Here is a 24,979-nt window from a genome sequence, read left to right on the forward strand (position 1 = left end):
CTTGCTACACAACTGATAAGTGCTCTGACCCCTGCCTCATGTGTGTCCCCCTCCCTGCCATGCTGTGTGTCCCTCTCCAGTGTCCCCTGCCCTGCCATGCTGTGTGTCCCTCTCCAGTGTCCCCTGCCCTGCCATGCTGTGCGTCCCTCTCCAGTGTCCCCTGCCCTGCCATGTTGTGTGTCCACCACTCCAGTGCCCCCTGCCCTGCTGTGTGTCCCTCTCCAGTGTCCCCTGCCATGCTGTGTGTCCACCACTCCACTGTCCCCTGCCCTGCCATGCTGTGCGCCCCTCTTCAGTGTTCCCTGCCCTGCCATGTTGTGTGTCCACCACTCCAGTGTCCCCTGCCATGCTGTGTGTCCACCACTCCAGTGCCCCTGCCCTGCTGTGTGTCCCTCTCCAGTGTCCCCTGCCCTGCCATGCTTTGTGTCCACCGCTCCAGTGCCCCATGCCCTGACTTGCTGTGTATGTCCCCTCCAGTGCCCCCTGCCCTGCCATGCTGTGTGTCCACCACTCTAGGGCCCCCTGCTCTGCCATGTGTCCACCACTCCAGTGCCCCTGCCCTGCTGTGTGCCCCTCTCCAGTGTCCCCTGACCTGCCATGCTGTGTGTCCACCGCTCCAGTGTCACCTGCCCTGCCAAGTGTCCACCACTCCAGTGCCCTCTGCCCTGACTTTCTGTGTGTCCCCCCTCCAGTGCCCCCTGCCCTGCCAAGCTGTGTGTCCACCACTCTAGTGCCCCCTGCCCTGCCATGCTGTGTGTCCCTCTCCAGTGTCCCCTGCCCTGCCATGCTGTGTGTCCCTCTCCAGTGTTCCCTGCCCTGCTTTGTATCCCCTTCTTCAGTGTCCTCTGCCCTGCTGTGTGTCCCCCTCTTCAGTGTCCCCTGCCATGCTGTGTGTCCCTCTCTCCAGTGTCCTCTGCCCTGCCATGCTGTGTGTCACCCCTCCAGTGTCCTCTGCCCTGCCATGCTGTAAGTTCACCCCTCCAGTGTTCCCTGCCCTGCTGTGTGTCCCCCTCTCCAGTGTCCCCTGCCCTGCTGTGAGTCCCCCTCTCCAGTGTCCCCTGCCCTGCTGTGAGTCCCCCTCTCCAGTGTCCCCTGCCATGCTGTGTGTCCCCCCTCCAGTGTCCCCTGCCCTGCCATGCTGTATGTCCACCCCTCTAGTGTCCCCTGCCCTGCCATGCTGTGTGTCCCCCTCTCCAGTGTCCCCTGCCATGCTGTGTGTCCTCTCCAGTGTCCCCTGCCATGCTGTGTGTCCCCCCTCCAGTGTCCTCTGCCCTGCGATGCTGTATGTCAACCCTTCCAGTGTTCCCTGCCCTGCTGTGAGTCCCCCTCTCCAGTGTCCCCTGCCATGCTGTGTGTCCCCCCTCCAGTGTCCCCTGCCCTGCCATGCTGTGTGTCCCTCTCTAGCATAGCTCCCAACTGTCCCTCTTTTGGGGGGACAGTCTCTTTTTGGGAGCCCTGTCGCTCTTTCCTCCTTATTTGTCCCTCTTACAGGACTGATGTACAGACCTACTGAAAAATGTGTTAAATTGACTGTAAACTTTATACTTATCCTTTATACTCATATATTTCTTATTTCCATGTGTTATAAAGGAAAATGAACGAGGATAGAAAGGACCAGTGTGGTCTAAATTATAAAATGATATATTTTTCTTATAAAATATTTATGGTATGCGTGACTAGGGGTGTGACAGGGGCGTGATTAGGGGTGTGGCTTAAGTGTGCCTCTTTCTGATCTCAAAATGTTGGGAGGTATGGTATACTGTTGCGCAGAGTATATGCAGCTGAAGCAGTGCTTCTCTCATCTGCTCCAGGCACCACCAGCAATGAGTGACCTCCTCCCACCCTGAACACTCAATCTCCCACCAATTTATTTTTTTCAGCACCTTTCAAGTAGTAAGAAAAATGCTGAACAAAACATCGCTGGGGAAAGATGCAGATCTGCTTCAAACTTTAAGTCACAAAGATCAATTGTCATTAAAAATGATTGTATCTGAATGGCAAATGTCAACGTTTACATTGAGGGTTCCTGAGAATTCACAGCAGTCCACAGCATTATAAATCTACTCTATAACTTGGGGTTTGATAGTGATGTTTAACATGATTTTTGTGTTTATAATTTTTAAACAAATGCTGCCACCAAGTGTTTAAAAAGATCACTGCATTAACCCAAATAAGTAAAATATAGTTTTATTGTTAAAGTATAACCTCCACATTTGTTACACATTGTTGTAATATGAAACAGTGCTAGACAAGCCATTTTGTCATTTACAGTTTTAAAAATCATCTTTACTTTTCAATTTGCCACCAAGTATTATCTTCTTAAATGTTCAGAAAGCTGAAATAACACTTTTACACAACTTTGCCAAGAGTGTATTGTTTGGCATACTCCCTTGTGTACAGATGCCTCAACATTTCTGTTTTTCTGTTTTTCCACATGTGTACTTTGTTGCACAGAATAGGAAGCATTGGTAAAACCTGACAGTGGGTTTTATATGTCTTTATATGGCAAGTAACTCTTGTTTTAGGCTGCTTTCCCACCAGGACGTTGCGTTCTAGGGGACGTTATAGGTTGCATAACGTGCCCCTAACGCAACGCCTGGTGGTTTGGTGGAGGACGCTACCAAGAGCCGTGTTATGCAGCTCTTGGTGCGCCTTTTCTGTGCTATGGATGCGGAGACCACGTGATCCATATCACATGGTCCTGCCAGCCAATCGCCGCACAGAACGGCGCTCTAGGAAGTAAACACTGCACGTCACACCGTGCAGTGAATATTAATTAGCCATGTGGCTGGCCGAGGAGGAGGAGGGGAGACCTCCTTCTCCAACATTACTGAGCATGTGCAAACAGTCTAACGCAGCTTAGCCGCGTATAACGTACTGCATGCAGAACTTTATCTTGACATGCTGTGTTACAATGTAACATAACGTGGGCACTGTGAACAGCCATTGATTTTTCATTACTGTGCGGTGGGCTGCGTTACAGGCTGCTCTAACGTGCACCTGTAACGTCCCACTGTGAAAGCAGCCTTAAAGGACACCTGAAGTGCGAAGGAAGCTGCTATAGTTATTTCCTTTTAAACAATGCACATTGCCTGGCTGTCCTGTTTAAACTCTGCCTCTAATACTTTTAGCTTTAGACCCTGAACACGTATGCAGATCAGATGTTTTTGACTGAAGGTCTACACAAAACACAACCATGTGGACAAGCACCATCTCAATAAATACAGTAGCCTGCAGTATGCAGCATGAGGTCCTCTTGGTCCCCAAACCGCATGAGGGTCACGTGATTAGGAGCCGGCGAATGGCAGCAGAGAGTATTCTGCTGTGAAGCAGGAAAAAATTACAGATGCTTCCACTACTCGCTACTCTGCATGGCAGGAGGAGGTGGCTGGTATGTTTTTTTGTGAGCAAGCAGGTAGGGTTTTTCTGTTATTGACTGCACTTGCGGTTGGGGAGAGGGAGGAGGAGGGCCCAAAAAGCCTCTGGGCCCCCCTGCAGTAGTAGGGGTGATCGTTATGCCCCTGCCTGCAGATAACAATAACATTGTTATGGAATGTGCATAAGAAGCCAGTAAAAGCTAATGAATAAAATTAGAAGAAAAAAAAACCTAGCCATGAACCGCACCAACCCAATGAAATATGCACAATATTACTTTATTTAGTTAGAAACCACTTAAAAACATTTAAAACCAATAACTATGTGGTGGGGTAAACAATAATGATGATAGAGAAAGTACTTCTCATAATGAGCAATCAATAACCCTAAATGGTAAACAAGGACTGGTAAAATTGCAATTAATGCCCATCAATATTGTGATCATAACCATATGAAAAATACACACAATACATTAAAAAAAATTAATCACAACCTCATGAAGAAATAAAGTGCATATGCAAGTACAAGAAACAACAGATTGAATAACCTGCCACAGTGAAAAATGGTGTTAACAAGTAACCATGTGACTAAAAGCAATAATGATAAAAGGCCCTGAGCAATACCGCCCATGAAAACAAACCATGGAGCAAAAAAAAGAGAGAAAGAGAAACAGTGTACCGCAGTGAGAATAAAGTAGAAATGAAACCACACAGTAAGAAAGTGAAACCATCGCCAGTGAAAATAAGATGCGGGTCACAGCCCCAAAAATGACAAGAGAGATGTGTGGAGACCCCCTTACCAGACCGTGTGTGTTACGATTTGCCAATAAGGCTTCCTCAAAGGTACCTCAAAGTGGTTTGTGACTAAAGTAATATTGTTCATATTTCATTGGTTTGGTACAGTTCATAGCTAATCTTTTTTCTTCTAGTTTTATTCTGACTGAAGTCTGACTAGATTAGCTGCATGCTTGTTTCAGGTGTGTTCCAGATACTACTGATGCATGAAAGATCAGCAGGATGTCAGGCAAACTGCATTGTTTTAAGGAAATATATAGTATATGCCAGCCTCCTTTAAAGTCCAATTATTTCAGCATAGTTTTTTCTCTATTCTTCTCAGTATAAAGGGGCATGACCTGCAGGTGGCATGTGATGGAGGCTGATGTTTCTGACACCAGCTAGTATACATAGCTATCTTCCCCATGTGAGGATTCTGCCTCCTTATAAATGAATGTGCCATTGCAGAAAGCTCAACAAAGCTGTAGGCATGTGAAGGAAGCAATATATTTCTATGCTGCTGCTTTTATCTATACACTGAGAAGTGAAGGAGGACTCGGGGCCAATACAGAGTCCCCGACATCGCAGCGGGTCGGCAGTTTGTATTGACAGGCATTCGTAAGTTGGGAACTCCCTGTATTTGGAATATAAGATGCAGTGACATTTTCTCCCCATTTTAGGGGGATAAAAAGTGCATGTTACAGTATATTTCAAAAAATACGGTACAGTTTATTGGTGATGGATGGATATGATTATAGGGCATGTAAGTAATGAATCATTTGCAACTAATAACAATGAATTAATTAATCAATTATCAAGCTAATTACAGGTAATTTACAGTATAGAGGAAAATGTATTTTTTTTTTTAATTGTTAAAAATAAAAGCATATTTTAATTAGAAACATACAGTATAGAATATTTAATTTTTCACTCATTTTTTCTGTTTGGGAACTACACTTGGAGAAGAGAATGTAACTTTACCTTTACCGTAAAGAGGCCTCAATTCTTAAACATTTAACAAATCGAGATCTCCAGACTTCAGTGATAATTAAACTTATTGTTGCTATCTTTACCTTACTTTACCTTACCTACTTACCTTACTTTACCTAAGCAAAGTGAGACCTTTAGGCCTTGTTCACATTGCGTTCCGTCCGCGTGTCCATCCTATTTTGGCGATTTTTTAGCCAATTTTTTTTTCTCTGATTCCCGCCGATTACCTGCGCGCTGTTTTTTTTTTGTTTTGTTTTTTTGTGAAACGCTTTTCTAAGCGATTCCGTTTTTTCACTTCCTGACGTCATGGCTGCCAACTTTTGTGATTAATAGCAAAGTCCTCATACATGCTGGATTCACCAAATTTCCAAGGTATGTTAATGAGGACAGTAGCAACAAGATTTTTTTTTTCAAAAAGACCTTGAAGATTTTGAGAAAGGAGTTACGATATGAAAAAAAGTTTGTTTCAACTGCGAGAAAATGAAAGATAATGTATCAACCTGTCTGTAATGTAAATTTACATATGTAAACAGAAAGAGCAATGAATTTCATGCTGGGGTTTATAGGTAGTCAGTACACAGTGTGTTATGACCACCTGGAAACCCCGGTGGAACTTGCAACACTTTGGCCAGGAATCGTTGTACAGCTGCAATATTGCTGTATAAGGATCCCTGGCAATTTTAACTATGATTTGGCCATCAAAATGTTAAATTAAAAAAAATGATGTGGGGGTCCCTTCTCAAAAAGCCTCTTAAACCTCCTGTCACCCATACAGACGTGGGGCTCCACACCCTGAGCTGTACCAGCCCGCATGGTCTATGGTATGGCAAGATATGGGTGACCAAGTCTCCCCCAGATCTTGTGTTCAATCCACGGACAAGAGGCTCTTCCCCACCGCAGAAGCCCAGAACAGCAGCAGCTGCAGATCTCTCTCCAAGCCCCTTCCCCACTGTACCTATTTTTCACAAGGGCAGGGCACCCACTGCACCCTGCCCTGTGACACCGCTGCCACAACTAAGTATAGCAAGTCCCAGAGCATCTTTCAATTTCCCGCCAGTGCCCCCTATTGGTGCCCTTAATCCTGAGGATTCCCATTTCTCTGTTAAAGGACCAATAGGGAGTGCTGGAGGGAAATTCAAAGATGCTTTTGGCTTTCTGAGGCTTCTGCTCTCTCTGCGCTCCTCCCCCGCTATCCCTGCTGCTATTGTCACACAGGGCAGGGAGCCCACAGCGACAATGAGTACAGCGGAGGAGGGGCACAGGAAGAGCAGCGGCTGCCACTGTTCTGGACTTGCTATATTAAGTATAGCCAGCCCCAAAACATCTTTGAAATTCCCTCCACCTTTCGGTCTTTTAACAGACCAATGGGAATCCTAATTGGTATGTTAAAAGACCAATAAAGATGCTCTGGGGCTTGCTATACTTAGTGTAGCAAGTCCACGGCTGGGGATTGGTTTGACACGAGGCACCATTTGTCGGTCATCAGGGCAGGGTTCGACTTGTGTAGTATTCTCCATTGTTTGTCAGGTATTGAGTGGATATGGCGGTGGCTCATTTACAAAGATTTCAGTTCACAAGTAAAAGCAGATTGCGTGCACCTTCCGTCTTTTGTGCAGTGAATTATTGGCAAATAATGCCAGTATGTTTCAGCATACAAGCGTGGATAGCGATTCAATTCACTTTGCTTACAATAGTAGTGCGAGTGATACCAGGCAATGGTGCAGGAGGTGGGTGTTAGGCTGTGAGCGGTGGAGCGACACGTGAACCACTGTAGATAAGGAAGCGAGTGTTCCGGTCTTTAACGAGGTTAGCCCCACCCCTTCCGGAAACATCCCTTCCTGTAAACAAAGGCCAGTTACCTTGGAGATGCAGGTGCCGTGTAACAGACTAGGGGGCGGATATGGACCGCTTGCGTCACCATGGCAGCTGCTAACAAGCAGCATAGAGTAAACATATTTGCAATACTCTTCAACCATTATTTCTGCCGTAAGCGTGATGTCCACGCAGACATCAACATTTCAACCATGTCCATGTGGGAAAGTACATCTCACCAGTCGGCAGAAAGTAGCCAGGCGGCATATTGTATGATATATGGCAGCCACTATCTAACAGTGCAAGTGCAAATCTGTGTTTTAAAGTGACAGTGCATCTTAAAAACCTGTTTGCTGTAAAAAGGCTGAGCGATAGCCATCCTATATTAAATGGACACTTAATTAGGCACATAGCTAGAGGATACCATTAATATTAAGGGAAATAGTCCTAAAAAGATTTAGAAATAGAAAAGTGATTATTCCATGCGACATATATAATCTGCCCTGTTATAGTAGAAAGGGGTAATACTCCACATTTAGCAAGTGGGGCAACAAATTTTGTGCATTCCCAGCGGAGTGCAGATAACCCCTACCGCAGGGGCATTCCTAGGGTCCTTGGAGATCGGGGGCACCTGTGAACACAAGGTGAGGGGGGTATGCGCGCCGCGGCAAAAAAATGGGCGTGGCCATACAGTGAGTGGGCGTTGCCATGGGTTGGGGCCAAATTTACATGAACTTAGCAGCGGTGTAAGCTACAGATAACAGGCCTGCCCATCAAAATATTGGATGGAGCCCCCTATCCTTTATTTAAATAATTGACAATCAGTATAGGCATAGATCAAAGATGTATACGCACATACAATTTTGAATGGTCAATCACTGACCAATTTTACCACCCCAAAGCAGTAAGTGGGCCAACAGACAATGAATTTGATGAACAGAGCTAAAATTGGCTAATCAAAATTGTATGTGTGTACCAGGCTTTACAGCTGATACTGTACATACTGAAAGTAGCAGGGATAAGCACACACTGCAGCTAGTTTACTATCAGTACAGGCACAGAGTAACAGCTTATACAGTACATACTGGAGGTAGCAAAGATCAGCACATACTGCAGCTAGTTTACTATCAGTACAGGCACAGAGTACAGGCACAGAGTAACAGCTTATACAGTACATACTGGAGGTAGCAAAGATCAGCACACACTGCAGCTAGTTTACTATCAGTACAGGCACAGAGTAACAGCTTATACAGTACATACTGGAGGTAGCAAAGATCAGCACATACTGCAGCTAGTTTACTATCAATACAGGGACACAATAACAGCTTATACTGTACATACTGGAGGCATCAGAGATCAGCACACACTGCAGCTAGTTTACTATCAATACAGGAACAGAGTAACAGCTTAAACAGTACATACTGGAGGTAGCAAAGATCAGCACATACTGCAGCTAGTTTACTATCAGTACAGGCACCGAGTAAAGCCTCATCTACACGCAGCGATGTTACTTATCAATCGAGCCGCTGATGCGGCTCGAATTGATAAGATCCGACAGGTCGGATCTTGCCACCGCCGATTCCCTGCTCGTTCCCCACGAGGGGACAATGGCAGGGAATCGAGCGGAAGATAAGCGGCGCTGGGCGGGGATGAGGGCGGATCGAATCCGACTCACGCGCGGCGAGCAGGGACGCGCGGGGATGCGGAATAGGCGATCTGGCGGCTAATCGAGCCGTAGGATCGCTGCGTGTAGATGAGGCATAACAGCTTATACTGCACACACCAGAGGTAGCAGAGATCAGACACACACACAGAGGACAGGGCACAGGACAGACACACAGGATGGGAGGGCACACACACACTAGGGCACAGAGTGGTAAACAACAAACACAGGATGGGTCACAGAGGCGTACAGGCACAGATACCCACAGTTTCCATACTACCCCAATTTAGAACGAATGAACACACACATGCACACACAGTACACACACACACTGTACACACACACACACACTTACTACACACACTGTACACACACACTTCACTGTGAACACAGCATAGGAGATATAAAAAAGGGAAGGGAGGAGAGACGGGAGAAAGAAAACAATCCAGAGTAGAAGCCAGATGGAGTATATTACCTTCTTCCAGACATGCAGTCTTCAGGAAGCAGCTGACTAGCTGCCGCTGTATACTCCGTGTCGCTGGCTTTAATCTTCTCCCCGTCAGTCTGTCTGCAGCTTTGAAGACTTGCTCGCTCCATCCTCAGTCACACTACACTGAACACTCTTCAGTGTAGTGAAGTCCAGGCGCCCGCAGTCCTCTCAATGGACACGCTTCTGCTCCCCTGTCCCCTGTCAACTCCAGTAATAACGTGCTCCGATTCAAACCCTGCTGGGAGGCGGAGCTTCAGGGTGGCAGAGTCTTCCGGAGATAAGAGGGAGAAGAGGCAGAGCAGCAGCTTGGCACTGTGCGCATGTGTACTGGGCTGGCCACGGAGGGGAGCATAGAGCGGAGGCGTCATGGCAACAGACGCCGACGCTTTCTTTTAGAGTGCCCCGCAGCAGGCGTTAAGAGGTTCGTGGCACTGTGGGCCGGTTCCGTAGCCCGTGCTTCGGATCTATTGCCCTACCGACGCGCCTGCCCTACCGTAACTCAGGACCAGTCATTTTTTTCATCACAGGCCTTGTTTCTACATAAGAATATGTGTCAGGCTTGCCAGGGCAGATGACATCATGCCCGAAAGACAGATCAACATCTCATGCACCAGTCCCTCTGCAGTCAGATAAGTCAGTTATTCCATCATTTACAAGATATTCTTGTGGGAATCATGAAATTTAAGTATTTGTGGTTAATTAAGATTATTAAAAAGGGGACTCCCAGATGTCAACATGAACCCCCTCTTCCACGAGGCATCAACAGCCCCCACCACATCCTGGAAACCAGAGGTGAGGAATAGTCCCCTGTCAATGGATTGGACAAGGGCTGTGGGGGAGAGGAGGAGGCTTGGCTTGGCTAGGCTTGGCATACCATGCAAGCTGGTATAGCTCAGGGTGCGGAGTCCCACGCGGTCCGTGCTCTACATTTTAGGTATCCTAGCCTACATGGGTGACAAGAGGTTAAAGAGGCTTGGGAGGGGGGACCCCACGTCATTTTGTTTTTAATTTTAACCTGGCCAGATCATAGCGAATTTTGCCAGGGATCCTTATACACAAATATTGCGGTTGTACTGGCCAAAGTGTTGCATTAGGGTTTCCAGGAAGGCAGTATATAGTTCTGGCCATGCACGACATGCTCTTTCCCGCTGCTCTTCCTTTTTATTTACTGTATGTAAATTTACACTACCGATAGGTTGATTCATTATCTGTCATTTAACCACTTGCCGACCGCCTTAAGCCGATGGGCGGCGCAAGGGCTTGGCCCAAACGACCGCAATACGCCCATCGGCGGCGGCAGCAGGCATGGCTGTGCGGTGATCGCGTAATTCGTGACGCGATCAGCCACCGGCGACAGGCTCCGTCCCTTCGCGCTGTAACCCGCCGGCCGTTCGGAAGCGCCGGTGGGTTACTAGCTACCGGATCGCCGCATACAAAGTGTATAATACGCTTTGTATTGTATACAAAGCGTATTATACAGGCTGCCTCCTGCCCTGCTGGTCCCAGTGATCGAGGGACCACCAGGGCAGGCTGCAGCCACTCAGGTAAGCACCCAAGCATACTGATCTCCCCCTTCCTTCCCTCTGATCGCCCACAGCACCCCTCAGACTCCCCCCTGCCCACCCCTCAGACCCCTGTTTGCACCCAATCACCCCCCTAATCACCCATCAATCACTCCCTGTCACTATCTGTCAACACTATTTTTTTAACTAGTCCCTAAACTGCCCCCTGAGGGCTCCTGATCACCCCACTCCCACACTCTCAGATCCTCCCCAGACACCCCCCCCCCCCTCCGTGTACTGTATACATCTATCCTCCCCTGTAATCACCTGTCAATCACCTGTCATTCACCTGTCAATCACCCGTCAATCACCACCTGTCACTGCCACCTATCAGATCAGACCCTAACCTGCCTCTTATGGGCATCTGATCACCCTCCCACACCATCAGATCACCCGCAAACCTACCCTCAGATCACCTTCAAAGTGCATTGTTTACATATGTTCTGCCATCTAATCACCCACTGATCACCCATCAATCACCCCCTGTCACTGCTACCAATCAGATCAGACCCCTATCTGCCCCTAGGGCACCCAATCACCCGCCCACACCCTCAGAACAACCTCAGACCCCCCCAGACCTCCTCCCTTGTGTACTGTATACATCTATTCTCCCCTGTAATCACCTCTCAATCACCCGGCAATCACCCTGTCACCACCTGTCACTGCCTCCCATCAGATCAGACCCTAACCTGCCTCTTACGGGCATCTGCTCACCCTCCCACACCATCAGAGTGCCCGCAGACCTACCCTCAGATCACCCCAAAGTGCATTCTTTACATCTGTTCTGCCATCTAATCACCCACTGATCACCCATCAATTACCCCCTGTCACCACCAGTCACTGCTACCCATCAGATTAGACCCCTATCTGCCTCTAGGGCACCCAATCACCCGCCCACACCCTCAGAACGCCCTCAGACCCCAGCCCTGATCACCTCGCCAGTGCATTGCTTGCATCTATTCCCCCCCCTAATCACACCTTGAGACACCCATCAATCACCTCCTGTCACCCCCTAGCACACCTACCCATCAGATCAGGCCCTAATTTGCCCCATGTCGGCTCCTGATCACTCGGCCAAACCCTCAGATCCCCCTCAGACCCCCTTCCGATCACCTCCCCAGTGCATTGATTGCATCTATTTTCCCCTCTAACCACCCCCTGAGACACCCATCAATCACCTCCTGTCACCCCCCTAGCACTCCTATCCATCAGATCAGGCCCAATACAACCTGTCATCTAAGAGGCCACCCTGCTTATGACCGGTTCCACAAAATTCGCCCCCTCATAGACCACCTGTCATCAAAATTTGCAGATGCTTATACCCCTGAACAGTCATTTTGAGACATTTGGTTTCCAGACTACTCACGATTTTGGGCCCCTAAAATGCCAGGGCAGTATAGGAACCCCACAAGTGACCCCATTTTAGAAAAAAGACACCCCAATGTATTCTGTTAGGTGTATGACGAGTTCATAGAAGATTTTATTTTTTGTCAAAAGTTAGCGGAAATTGATTTATTTTTTCACAAAGTGTCATTTTTTACTAACTTGTGACAAAAAATAAAATCTTCTATGAACTCACCATACACCTAACGGAATACCTTGGGGTGTCTTCTTTCTAAAATGGGGTCATTTGTGGGGTTCCTATACTGCCCTGGCATTTTAGGGGCCCCAAACCGTGAGCAGTAGTCTAGAAACCAAATGTCTCAAAATGACCTGTGAATAGGACGTTAGGCCCCTTAGCGCACCTAGGCTGCAAAAAAGTGTCACACATGTGGTATCGCCGTACTCAGGAGAAGTTGTATAATGTGTTTTGGGGTGTATTTTTACACATACCCATGCTGTGTGGGAGAAATCTCTCTGTAAATGGACAATTGTGTGTAAAAAAATCAAAAATGTGTCATTTACAGAGATATTTCTCCCACCCAGTATGGGTATATGTAAAAATACACCACAAAACACATTATACTACTTCTTCTGAGCACGGCAGTACCACATGTGTGGCACTTTTTTGCAGCCTAACTGCACTAAGGGGCCCAAAGTCCAATGAGTACCTTTAGGATTTCACAGGTCATTTTGAGACATTTGGGTTCAAGACTACTCCTCACGGTTTAGGGCCCCTAAAATGCCAGGGCAGTATAGGAACCCCACAAGTGACCCCATTTTAGAAAGAAGACACCCCAAGGTATTCCGTTAGATGTATGACGAGTTCATAGAAGATTTTATTTTTTGTCACAAGTTAGCGGAAATTGATTTTTATTGTTTTTTTCACAAAGTGTCTATTTCCGCTAACTTGTGACAGAAAAAAACTTCTATGAGCTCACCATACTCCTAACAGAATACCTTGGGGTGTCTTCTTTCTAAAATGGGGTCACTTGTGGGGTTCCTATACTGCCCTGGCATTTTAGGGGCCCTAAACCATGAGGAGTAGTCTAGAAACCAAATGTCTCAAAATTACCTGTGAAATCCTAAAGGTACTCATTGGACTTTGGGCCCCTTAGCGCAGATAGGGTTTCAAGACTACTCCTTACAGTTGAGGGCCCCTAAAATGCCAGAGCAGTATAGGAACCCCACAAATGACCCCATTTTAGAAAGAAGACACCCAAAGGTATTCCGTTAGGTGTATGGTAAGTTCATAGAAGATTTTATTTTTTGTCACAAGTTAGCGGAAAATGACACTTTGTGAAAAAAAAAACAATAAAAATCAATTTCCGCTAACTTGTGACAAGTAATAAAATCTTCTATGAACTCACCATACTCCTAACGGAATACCTTGGGGTGCCTTCTTTCTAAAATGGGGTCATTTGTGGGGTTCCTATACTGCCCTGGCATTTTAGAGGCCCTAAACCATGAGGAGTAGTCTTGAAACCAAATGTCTCAAAATGACCTGTGAAATCCTAAAGGTACTCATTGGACTTTGGGCCCCTTAGCGCAGATAGGGTGCAAAAAAGTGCCACACATGTGGTATCGCCGTACTCAGGAGAAGTAGTATAATGTGTTTTGTGGTGTATTTTTACACATACCCATGCTGAGTGGGAGAAATATCTCTGTAAATGGACAATTGTGTGTAAAATAAAATCAAAAATTGTCATTTACAGAGATATTTCTTCCACACAGCATGGGTATGTGTAAAAATACACCCCAAAACACATCATACTACTTCTCCTGAGTACAGCAATACCACATGTGTGGCACTTTTTTGCAGCCTAACTACGCTAAGGGGCCCAAAGTCCAATGAGCACCTTTAGGCTTTACAGGGGTGCTTACAATTAGACACCCCCCAAAATGCCAGGACAGTAAACACACCCCACAAATGACCCCATTTTTTAAAGTAGACACTTCAAGGTATTCAGAGAGGGCTATGGTGAGTCCGTGGCAGATTTCATTTTTTTTTTGTCGCAAGTTAGCAGAAATGGAAACTTTTTTTTTTTTGTCACAGAGTGTCATTTTCCTCTAACTTGTGACAAAAAATAAAATCATCTATAAACTCACCATGCCTCTCAGTGAATACTTTGGGATGTCTTCTTTCCGAAATGGGGTCATTTTGGGGGTATTTATACTATCCTGGAATTTTAGCACCTCATGAAACATGACAGATGCTCAGAAAAGTCAGAGATGCTTCAAAATGGGAAAATTAACTTTTGGCACCATAGTTTGTAAACGCTATAACTTTTACCCAAACCAATAAATATGCACTGAATGTTTTTTTGTTTTTTTTTATCAAATACATGTAGAACAATAAATTTGGACAAAAATGTATACAAAAATTTTACTTTATTTGAAAAATCGTCAGCACAGAAAGTTAAAAAAAATCATTTTTTGACAAAATTCATATCTTTTTTGATGAATATAATAAAAGCTAAAACTCGCAGCAGCAATCAAATAGCACCAAAAGAAAACTGTATTAGTGACAAAAAAGGAGGTAAAATTCATTTAGGTGGTAGGTTGTATGACCGAGCCATAAACCGTGAAAGCTGCAGTGGTCTGAATGGAAAAAAGGCTCTGGTCCTTAAAGAGAATCTGTACTCTAATATTCTTACACTAAAAAGCATACCATTCTATTCCTTATTTTCTCCTGTGCCCCTCTGTGCTGTTTCTGCCACTCTCTGCTGCAATCCTGGCTTGTAATTAACAGTTTTAGGCAGTGTTTACAAACAAACTAACCAGCTTGTGATAGGCTCACATAAACAGAGTGTGTGAGTCATACAGAGTGTGCAGGGGGCCTGCAGAGGTTGTGTATCGCTTCTATCCAATCACAAGCAGCCCTGCACATTCCACACATTCAAGCCTTAGCCCGACAGAGGAAAGGAGATAAGATTTATTACAGGGACAGTGCAATTAGGAAAGGCTGCAGTAAGCCAGAGCACATTAGAACAGGCATAGGAACTTATAGGATAGAAGAACTAAGGCTAAAAAATTTGTTACAGAGTTTCTTTACCCTTCCTGGCGGTAAGCCCGAGCTGAGCTCGGGCTATGCCGCGCAGGAAGATATCTCAGCCCCACCTATCTCAGCGATTTGCTCCATTTAAAATGCTTTACGCGCAGCTAGCACTTTGCTAGCCGCGCGTACAACTTGATCGCCGCCGCTCTGCGGCGATCGCCCGCACGCAGCGGCGCAAGAGGGCCCCCCCCCGCCAGAGCCCTGCGCTGCCCAGACCAATGAGTTCCGGGCAGCGCTATGGGCTGGATCGGAGGCGTCTGACGTCAGGACGTTGGCTGACGTCCATGACGTCATTCCGATCATCGCCATGGCGACAGGAGAAGCCAAACAGGGGAGCGCGTTATATACGCGTTCCCCTGTTTGCTATTGATGCCGGCGACGATCGCACTAGAGGGACACATGCACCCTCTATTGGTGTTTCATGTAGCTACCACTCTAGTAGCTTTACATGAAACAAAAAAAAAAAAAAAAAAAAAAAAGGATTTTTTGCCTATATGGCAAAAAAAATGAACCGCCAGGAGGGTTAAGGGGCGAAAAGACTGTGGTCCTTAAGTGGTTAAAACAAATGTTTTTTCTGCCATGACTTTACATAGATACATAGTTAGTTTGGTTGAAAAAAGAGATTCGTCCATCAAGTCCAACCAGAAAAAAATAAATAAAATAAAAAAATACCATCCTAAAATGGATTTTTTTTTTAAAAACTACATCTTTTGAAAAAATTAAAAACTGCTTAGAGTGAAAATGAAAATATAGATACTGATAATTACAAAAGTGATGACCAAGCTGAACATTTAACATAATGCAATGAATGGGAAGAAAGAATCGCAACATAACTATACAGAATTGTCAATAAACAGAATTTTTTGTCATCTTTATCACAGCATAGCCTTAAAGGGAACCTTAATCGTTGATAAAAAAAAAAGTTTCGCTTACCTGGAGCTTTCCCAAGCCTCCTGCAGCTGTCCTGTGCCCGCGCAGCTCCTCCAGTGTCCTCCGGTCCCTCGCCGCGGCTTAGTTTTGTTTTCGGCCGACTGCCAGTCGTCCTCCTGCAACGCATCCCATTCTTACGCATTCCCCGTCCATGGAACGCATGCCCCGCCGTAAAACGCCGTAAAGCGCGTCCGAATGATGCGCTTTATGGCACTTTACGTCGGGGAATGCGGAAGAATAGGACGCGTTGCAGGAGGACGACTGGCAGTTGGCCGAAACGAAACTAAGCCGTGGCGAGGTACCGGAGGACAGAGGAAAGGAGATAAGATTTATTACAGAGACAGTGCAATTAGGAAAGGCTGCAGTAAGCCAGAGCACATTAGAACAGGCATAGGAACTTATAGGATAGAAGAACTAAGGCTAAAAAATTTGTTACAGAGTTTCTTTACCCTTCCTGGCGGTAAGCCCGAGCTGAGCTCGGTTAAGGTTCCCCTTAAGCTAAGTACACACTTGTCTTGGGAAAATTAAAGCTCACAGACCAATTTTACCCCCTTCCATGTAGTATGAGAGCATACCTACACAGTAAATTCTATTGAAAATTGCACAGTAGAAAATTGCAAACATTTGTAGGAAAAGAAATTCAATTAACAAAAATGAACAAAATAAATAATTTCAACTTATACCTTGTCATACTCATATATACAGCGGATAATGGCAATAGAAACCGTATAAAAGGAAATATTGGACTGCTTTAGATAGTAGGAAGATGAAGGCTAGATATTTGTAAGGTATGACTGTTTCCATGGAAGCCACATACTATCAAACTTTTCCACAGTTCTAGAATGTTGGTAGATTAGTCTCCTGTATGGAAGAAGAATATTTATGTGCGCACCCAGTCTCCACAAGCAATTACAACAGGGCACTTTCAGAATCTGGCTAGATGCAAAACCTGAAAAAGAAAATCCCTAGTACTTTAACTGGAGATAGAGACAGATAGCATGTTGAGGAGACATATCTTAGAGTCTCATGGCATTGGGGAACCCATGACATCATGTATACATTTAGTAACTTGGAGCCAGTAGGTTTGAACTGAGGGACAGTCCCAGATCATTTGAAAAAGTACCCAGGGCAGAAGAATACTTAGGGTAATTTGAAGATATTTCAGGTTTGTATTTTGATATAATAATCTTAGTAAAGAAAGATCTATTAACAATATATAGATAAATGAATGTGTTGGGTAGATGAGGGGAGACTTTAGGAACATTGGTAAGGACATTCTCCTATTCTTCATCAGTAATGGGGTCTAAATTTTGTTCCCAAGAGGACTTTTTAGTGTATGCATGGACAGAAGCTTTGGGGCACATTAGTGAGCTATATAACATGGAAAGTACCGTAAATGTTTAGGGGAAGGGCCAGATATAATGTTAAAGGCTCCATATTCGGATAAAGTTTGTGGGATAGTTGGGAATTGAGCTTGCATGGCATGTTAGTAAGAAAAAAAGATATAGAGCACAGAACTATTTTATCACCTAGTTAATGGCTTCGTTAAAGAGACACTGAAGCGAAAAAAAAAATATGATATAGTGAATTGGTTGTGTACTATGAATAATTACTAGAAGATTAGCAGCAAAGAAAATATTCTCATACTTTTATTTTCAGGTATATAGTGTTTTTTCTAACATTGCATCATTCTATAATATGTGCAGATTACACAACACTCAGCATTCAAAATGAGTCTTTCAGAGCAGTCTGTGAAGTAATGTAGGGATGCTCAAATTCGGCTTCGGGATATATCCGGATTTTTGCTATCCGGATATCTCCCAGTAATGCTGTGCGGGCTGGGCGGGGGGGTCAAGCTTACCTCTCTGACGTCTTCTTCGGTCGTCCCTCGGCGCCTCCCACGATGCGCTCCAAACGGCGGTCACCTGATTACAAACACTTCCTGCTTCCGGGTTGAAGGAGGAAGTGTTTGTAATCACGTGACGCGCATGGAGCGCATCGTGGGAGGCGCCGAGGGACGACTGAAGAAGACGTCAGAGAGGTAAGCTTGACCCCCCCGCCCAGCCTGCACAGCATTACTGGGAGATATCCGGATAGCAAAAATCCGGATATCTCCCGAAGCCGAATTTGAGCATCCCTAAAATAATGACCTCTCCTCTAGCAGAGGAAAAGTAAATAGTGCAGGAACAGTTGAGATAATAAAAGTCAGATAACAGCCCTCTCCACGACTAACTAGTCGGAGAGCTTAATGGCTTGTTTGCATAGAGATAACAACTGGAGTTTCTCAACTCTTCCTGTACTGGAAACAATTACACTGATGTATCTGATCTTAATGTATTATTTCTTAGCTGTGCTACACATACAAATCATAATATCATAATTTTTTTCGCTTCAGTGTCTCTTTAATGGCTTCAACCATTAAAATTAATATGTTTTTTAAAGTCAAATTTTATGACTATTTTTTAGGCTCAACATCAGATTGATATTAACAAGCCTTTCTGGACTCTGCGAATGGTCAGTGAGACAAGTGAAGCAGACGCACTGGAAATAAAAAAAGACACAGAACGCATAGATGAAATAAGAGCCATGAAACAAGCCTGGGAATTGGCTGAACCAGGCCGCGCTGTCAAGGTAACCCCAACAGTGAATGTGACTACAGATGTGACTTGGGCTAGGTACAGCCTGTACAATGTTTTTCAATAAATGTATTTTTAAGATTCAATATAAACTTTGACTCTAATGGAAACCTATAAAATACTTGGGTATCCACAATCAAAATATTGATTGGGAATACACGTTCCTTGAGTGAGTGATGCCAGCCAAAAAGCAGGAGAAACTGTTTATTTTCTGCATTACACAAGTGATGTTCTAATCGCTTAAAGTGGACCTGAGCTCTTGCAGATAACAGAGTGAAGGTGTTCATTCCACATAGAAATGCTGTGGAAATGAGCTGCACTGAGTGTGTTATCAGTAGGCATGACTCACAGCGCCTCAGCGTTAGCTGTATTATTATTATTATTATTTAGTATTTATATAGCGCCGACATATTACGCAGCGCTGTACAGTGTATATATATATATCTTGTCACTAACTGTCCCTCAAAGGAGCTCACAATCTAATCCCTACCATTGCCATATGTCTGTATTAGCTTTACAGGAAAGACAGATGCTTTAACTCTTTCTTTGATCCCTGAAAGTTCATTTAGTACATTTTCAGGGCTTTTTTGGATTTCTGTGCATTGTAACAAAGATTTTTTTTCCCAGATTGTTTTCATACGGTCCCTAATCTTTTAGAGCAGAGAGGAAGTTCTGAACTCAAATCCACTTTAATAGTGGCTACAGTGGTATGATCTATAGTGGACAAGATTTCTGCAGCAATTACGATCACCATTACTATCTAATGGTGTTGCATTTTGGGAGAACAGATACGTGTCTGATATCAGGAAGCTAATAATAACTCTCCTGATCTACCACTTATTGTATAATGTGTTCATAGCTTTAAAACATCTTTAGACTTTAGTTTTTAGCTTTGCTATAAAATACTTTTTCCATTACAAATCTATCTAATTACTGTTCTGTAGGCCTTGCAGTCACGCTTACAGTATGTGAATAAGTATAAACAGAAAGCCAGTGTTGAACCCACAGAAGATATTACTAATGAAAGCCAAATTCCTATGGAAGATGAAGGTGAGTACTACTTTATCCTCATTATGGTCTAATTATATAAAGGCCTTAAGTTCTTAGTTTACTTTCCAATCTTAAACAAAATATATTGTGTGCACAAAACAAAAACAAACAAAACATTCCTGCAATGTAAGTTTTTAGAACCTATAAGAAAAACATGTCTTCTTCCTCTCTCTGGTGTCTTGACCGACTCCCAAGTAATATATTAATCTTTCCACCATTTTAATTTAACAACTTCTTTGTACTTGTGTAGCTTAAAGGGGTTCTTTAAGCTTTTTAAAACGCTCAGTTTCCCAGGTGAAAGGAGAGCTGCACTTGTTTAACCTGTATTGATTGAACAAGTAATGTTTTTACATACAAATGCAAAAGTACATATAGGTTGTGAATGACTTGAGGTTCCACAGCCAGTTTCTTTCTTACTCATTAAATACAGGTAGAATTAGTTGTTGTAGAAGGATTGGTATAAAGCATTAACTGTATTTCTCATGAATGGTCTATATATTTTTTTGTAATTCAGAAATTAACTCTGTTGGCAGATATCTGCTAGCAACTGCTAAATTTAACATTTATGTAGAATCTGTCAAACTTCTGCTGCGCTGGTAGGTTACATACTGTATATTCTATTTTTGCATTTCCAAGAAGGTCAGATGTCCCTCCATGAACACATGTAGGTGGTTTTGGTGTATAACAACTATAGTGGCAAAGAGCATTTGGCAAACGCACACTGCCACAGGTGTAATTAAAGTCATTGGACTGCTTGAGAATTGGGTTTTTGTTTTGTTTTTTTTTGCTTGCACATGCTTGCATTCCGCTGAAACATTTTTTTCCCAGGTGTAAATATTGGGCAGCTTTTTGTTTGTTTCCACATATCATGCACATCTCTAGGTCTGCTATTTTTTTGCCTCAAAACATGAAATCTCAAATGAGAAATCATGAATGGAAAACATACATGAAAATGTTATTGCAGTACAAAGGAAAAAAAAAAATATTTGACCGATGTTACAGTGGGAAGTGTGCTTGTTGCCGCAGTTTTGCATGTTCCATTATGGCTGAAATTCCTGTCTTCTTGTAAGTATTTCATTGCATAGACTGAAAAATAGTCCTAGAGAATTAAATTAAAATATTTTGCAAATTAGAAAAGATCCATGGCACTTCCTTAAAGGAAAAATGGCATAAATGTTTAAGTCCCTCACTGCTGTTGCTGGAGCTGCTGGAAGGTGTAGCAGGACGTGCTTGTGTGCTGTATCAGATCAAAGTGATAGACGTGGAAACGCAAAGGGAGTTGGGCACTGTCAAATAGGCTGTAGTTTATTGGTGTGTGGCAGTGTACAGCAAAGTACAAACAGGCAACTAAGTCACAGGGTGCTGTCAGTAACAAGAGTGGTAAGGAGCGGGTGGGACGACAGGCACAGGTGGGCCATCACAGTAGCTGTTTCGCATCCCCCCAGACCGTTGCTGTATCATTTTTGTAAAGAGAAATTTTGCTAAAGATAAGTTTGTGATTAAATTACTATATATACACTGTATCTAACAAAAGTGAGTACACCTCTCACATTTTTGTAAATATTTTTTTATATATTTTCATAGGAAGATATGACACTTTGATACACTGTGAAGTAAGTCTACAGCATATAGCGTATAAAAGTGTAAATTTGCTGTCCCATTAAAATAACAACACACAACCATTAATATCTAAAACGCTGGCAACAAAAGTGATTATGTCCCTAAGTGAAAACTGTCAAAATTTTGCCCAAAGTGTCCTAATTATTTGTGCCCACCATTATTTTTTCAGCACTTCCTTTTCTCTGTTGAGTGAAGTTCACTAGAGCTTCACAGGTTGCCACTGGAATGAATCCTTTCCCACTCCTCCAGATGAAGGTGGTGAAGGCCTTGCGCTCCTCCACCTTCTATTGAGGATGCCCCCTATTCTGCCTTTCAAGTACCACTTGGGAAAATATTTTTACCAATGGTTTTGAGATAAAAATTTCTTATCCTGAAGAATAAGCATTTTTACTATGTTGCAGTTGCATTCTTCTACAGATGTATATTTATACTAGTCAGTTTTGCAACTGGAAGTGGATTACTGGAATCGCTGGCAGTTCCCTATTCAAGTTTACTGATATCTAAGCAGAGCTGAGAGTTTCAGCATTTTCACTTGCCATGATCCTCTACAAAATGAATTGTTAAGGTCCTATGAAGCTTAGCGGGATTGTTGTACTGTAAAGGTAAAAGTGGAACTCCACAGTGGCTAGTGCTCTCTCCTTGCAGTGCTAGGGTCCCAGGTTTGAATCTCAGCTAGGAGACAAATGTGTATGTTCTCTGTGTTTGCATGGGTTTCCTCTGAGCACTCAGGCTTTCTCCCATATTGTAAACACATACTGGTAAATTTAATTCTAATGAATGACTATGGTAAAGTATACACTCACCTAAAGGACTATTAGGAACACCATACGAATACGGTGTTTGACCCCCTTTCACCTTCAGAACTGCCTTAATTCTACGTGGCATTCATTCAACATTCTTTAGAAGTTGGCCCATATTGATAGGATAGCATCTTGCAGTTGAAGGAGTTTTGAGGGATGCACATCCAGGGCACGAAGCTTCCTTTCCATCACATCCCAAATATGCTCATTGGGTTGAGATCTGGTGACTGTGGGGGCCATTTTAGTACAGTGAACTCATTGTCATGTTCAAGAAACCAATTTGAAATGATTCGAGCTTTGTGATATGGTGCATTATCCTGCTGGATGTAGCTATCAGAGGATGGGTACATGGTTGTCATGAAGGGATGGACATGGTCAGAAACAATGCTCAGGTAGTCCGTGGCATTTAAAAGATGCCCACATGGCACTAAGAGGCCTAAAGTGTGCCAAGAAAAAATCCCCCACACCATTACACCACCACCACCAGCCTGCACAGTGGTAACGAGGCATAATGGATCCATGTTCTCATTCTGTTTACGCCAAATTCTGACTCTATCGAGACTTATAATAAGGACCCCTGAATGTCCATCCCCTTCTAGATAAATAGGTATAGAGGGTCACTTTTGACCCTCTATCCACTTAGTATTAAAAGTATTCATAAACTTTATTAAAAGAAAAAAATACTTCTGTGTTCTTTTTTTCATCTGACACTTCTTTCTTTAATTCATTTTTATTGACATGTCCTCCCGGCCACCCCTGGCTCTGTTGCTCCTGGCCCCCACAGTGCTGCTCTTCTGCCCATCCGCCTCTTCTCTCCAGGACCATCGCAAAGCTGCTACCTGCCAGCTCTTCAGCACTACTTATTTTAATTTATCTAAGTATTTATATCATGGCGACATATTACGCAGCGCTGTACAGAGTATATATTGTCTTGTCACTAACTGTTCCTCAGAGGAGCTCACAATCTAGTCCCTATCATAGTCATATGTCTATGTATGTATTGTGTAGTGTATGTATCATAGTCTAGGGCCAATTTAGGGGGAAGCCAGTTAACTTATCTGTATGTTTTTGGGATGTGTGAGGAAACTGAGTACCTGGAGGAAACCCACGCAGACATGGGGAGACCATACAAACTGCTTGCAGATGTTGACCTGGCTGGGATACGAACCGGGAACCCAGCGCTGCAAGGCAAGAGCGATAACCACTACGCCACCGTGCTGCTATACTGTGCAGGCACCCCCAGCAAAACATCTTTAAGCCTCCCGTATTGGTCCAGAGTTTCATCCAAAGAGAAATCTCTCTGAGGAGAATTTTCACTGATCAGTTAAGTGGACCATTGAAAATACTCCTCAAGGATGATTCTTATGATCCCTGGACTAATGGGGGGCCCCAGTGGGAGACTCAAAGATATTTTGCTCAGGCTCCCTGCACAGTATTGCACCAGAGAGCCGGCAAGAAGCAGCAGTGCAGCAGGTGTGGGAGGGATCATGGGGTTAAATACTCACCTGTCCTGACATATTTGGGTCACACATGATGTTCTGCTCCCCTGTGGGGCAGTGCAGTTGAGGCCATTTTTTGAAAGATTGTTGAAGTTCTTCAGATACTTCGACCTCCGAGCGGGGCCACGGCAATGCAGATGGGCCCAGTCCAGAGCCTTGGTGGCAATTTTGTAAAAGAAATTGCTAGGGCCCTTTCTCTGAAGGATCACCTGCCTGGAGGAAGGAAACCCCCCATCACCACACACACACACACACACACACACACACACACACACACACACACACACACTTGCAATACGTCCTCATTAAGACACAGCCTGTCATTTTTAGCTTTGGTACTCTTTAGTCAGTGATTTAATGTGATTATAAATTATATTTTCATTCAGTTTGCAGCCTGCTGTGCATGTCTTGCATGAAATAAATATATTTAGTGCTCTCTGCAAAGTACAAACAGGCCAGTAAAGGTATAGCAAGTTCCCTCTGACATAAAGGCTGAGCTGTGCATGTGGCTGTCTCTGCAGATAAATCCGGGAAACAAATTTGAAACACTGTCTGAAAAATGGGGATTGTCACTTTAAATAATTCCTGCAAATTTATAACCAAAAAAAAGTTTTGTTGCAGAAACTGAGGTTGTTCTAGTCTGCACTACTACAAATTCAATTGTGGAAAGCAATGTGCCATTCTAATTTCAACAGCTCGGTGTAATAAGGGGGTACGAGGCACCCGGATGAGGTTTAAAATTATTAAAAAACAGTTTAAAGAACAAGTGACACCCATGCTAACCTAGAAATAAAAAACACATATATAAGTAGATAAATACTACTTCTACTTACATAACAGGTGTATTGCGCTATCCACGTAATGATTCCTGTGAATTTTATAAAGGAAAAGCAGAAAATCATATTCTAGGCAGTGACCTTTTTGCCAAGCAAAAGCTGACATCATATCCTCCCTGACTCTTGTTTCCCCCACTCCCTTCTCTTGCTCATTGTGTATTCATTAGCTGCCCTCCTCCCAGAGTCTTTTCTTTGTTTACTCCTCCAATCACTGAGTCATCTCAGCCTTGCTTGTAAACACAAGTAATCAGAGGGTGTTTCTGATAAGCAGCTAGGCAGGTAAATAAATGGAAGAGGAGGAATATATTATAGATAAAAAGAACTCCCAGCATTCAACAGTTTGGCACTAGAGCCAGTGCTCCTAAAGTATGTGATAACTCCAAACCATAACAGCAGAAAAAGTTTTGCAAGTTTTGAATGCAGGATTAGCAACTTTATCACTTAATACACTCAGACCAATTGCTGATGAAATTTGATTTTTATGGTGACAATACCACTTTAAAGG

At 43.9% G+C, this 24,979-nt stretch overlaps 1 protein-coding gene across 3 annotated transcripts in view; it reads left to right on the top strand.

The window, feature by feature from the left end:
- The window catches only part of ADGB (androglobin), a 480,816-nt gene that overhangs the window by 427,497 nt on the left and 28,340 nt on the right, over positions 1-24,979 (top strand). For all 3 annotated transcript variants that reach the window (XM_068231985.1, XM_068231986.1, XM_068231987.1), the window contains 2 exons: positions 18,500-18,664; positions 19,614-19,719. In XM_068231985.1, the coding sequence (XP_068088086.1) occupies positions 18,500-18,664; positions 19,614-19,719 (271 nt within the window). The remainder of the gene's footprint in view (positions 1-18,499; positions 18,665-19,613; positions 19,720-24,979) is intronic.

The sequence above is a fragment of the Hyperolius riggenbachi genome, chromosome 4 (genome assembly GCF_040937935.1).
Source record: "Hyperolius riggenbachi isolate aHypRig1 chromosome 4, aHypRig1.pri, whole genome shotgun sequence".
NCBI classification, from domain to species: domain Eukaryota; kingdom Metazoa; phylum Chordata; class Amphibia; order Anura; family Hyperoliidae; genus Hyperolius; species Hyperolius riggenbachi.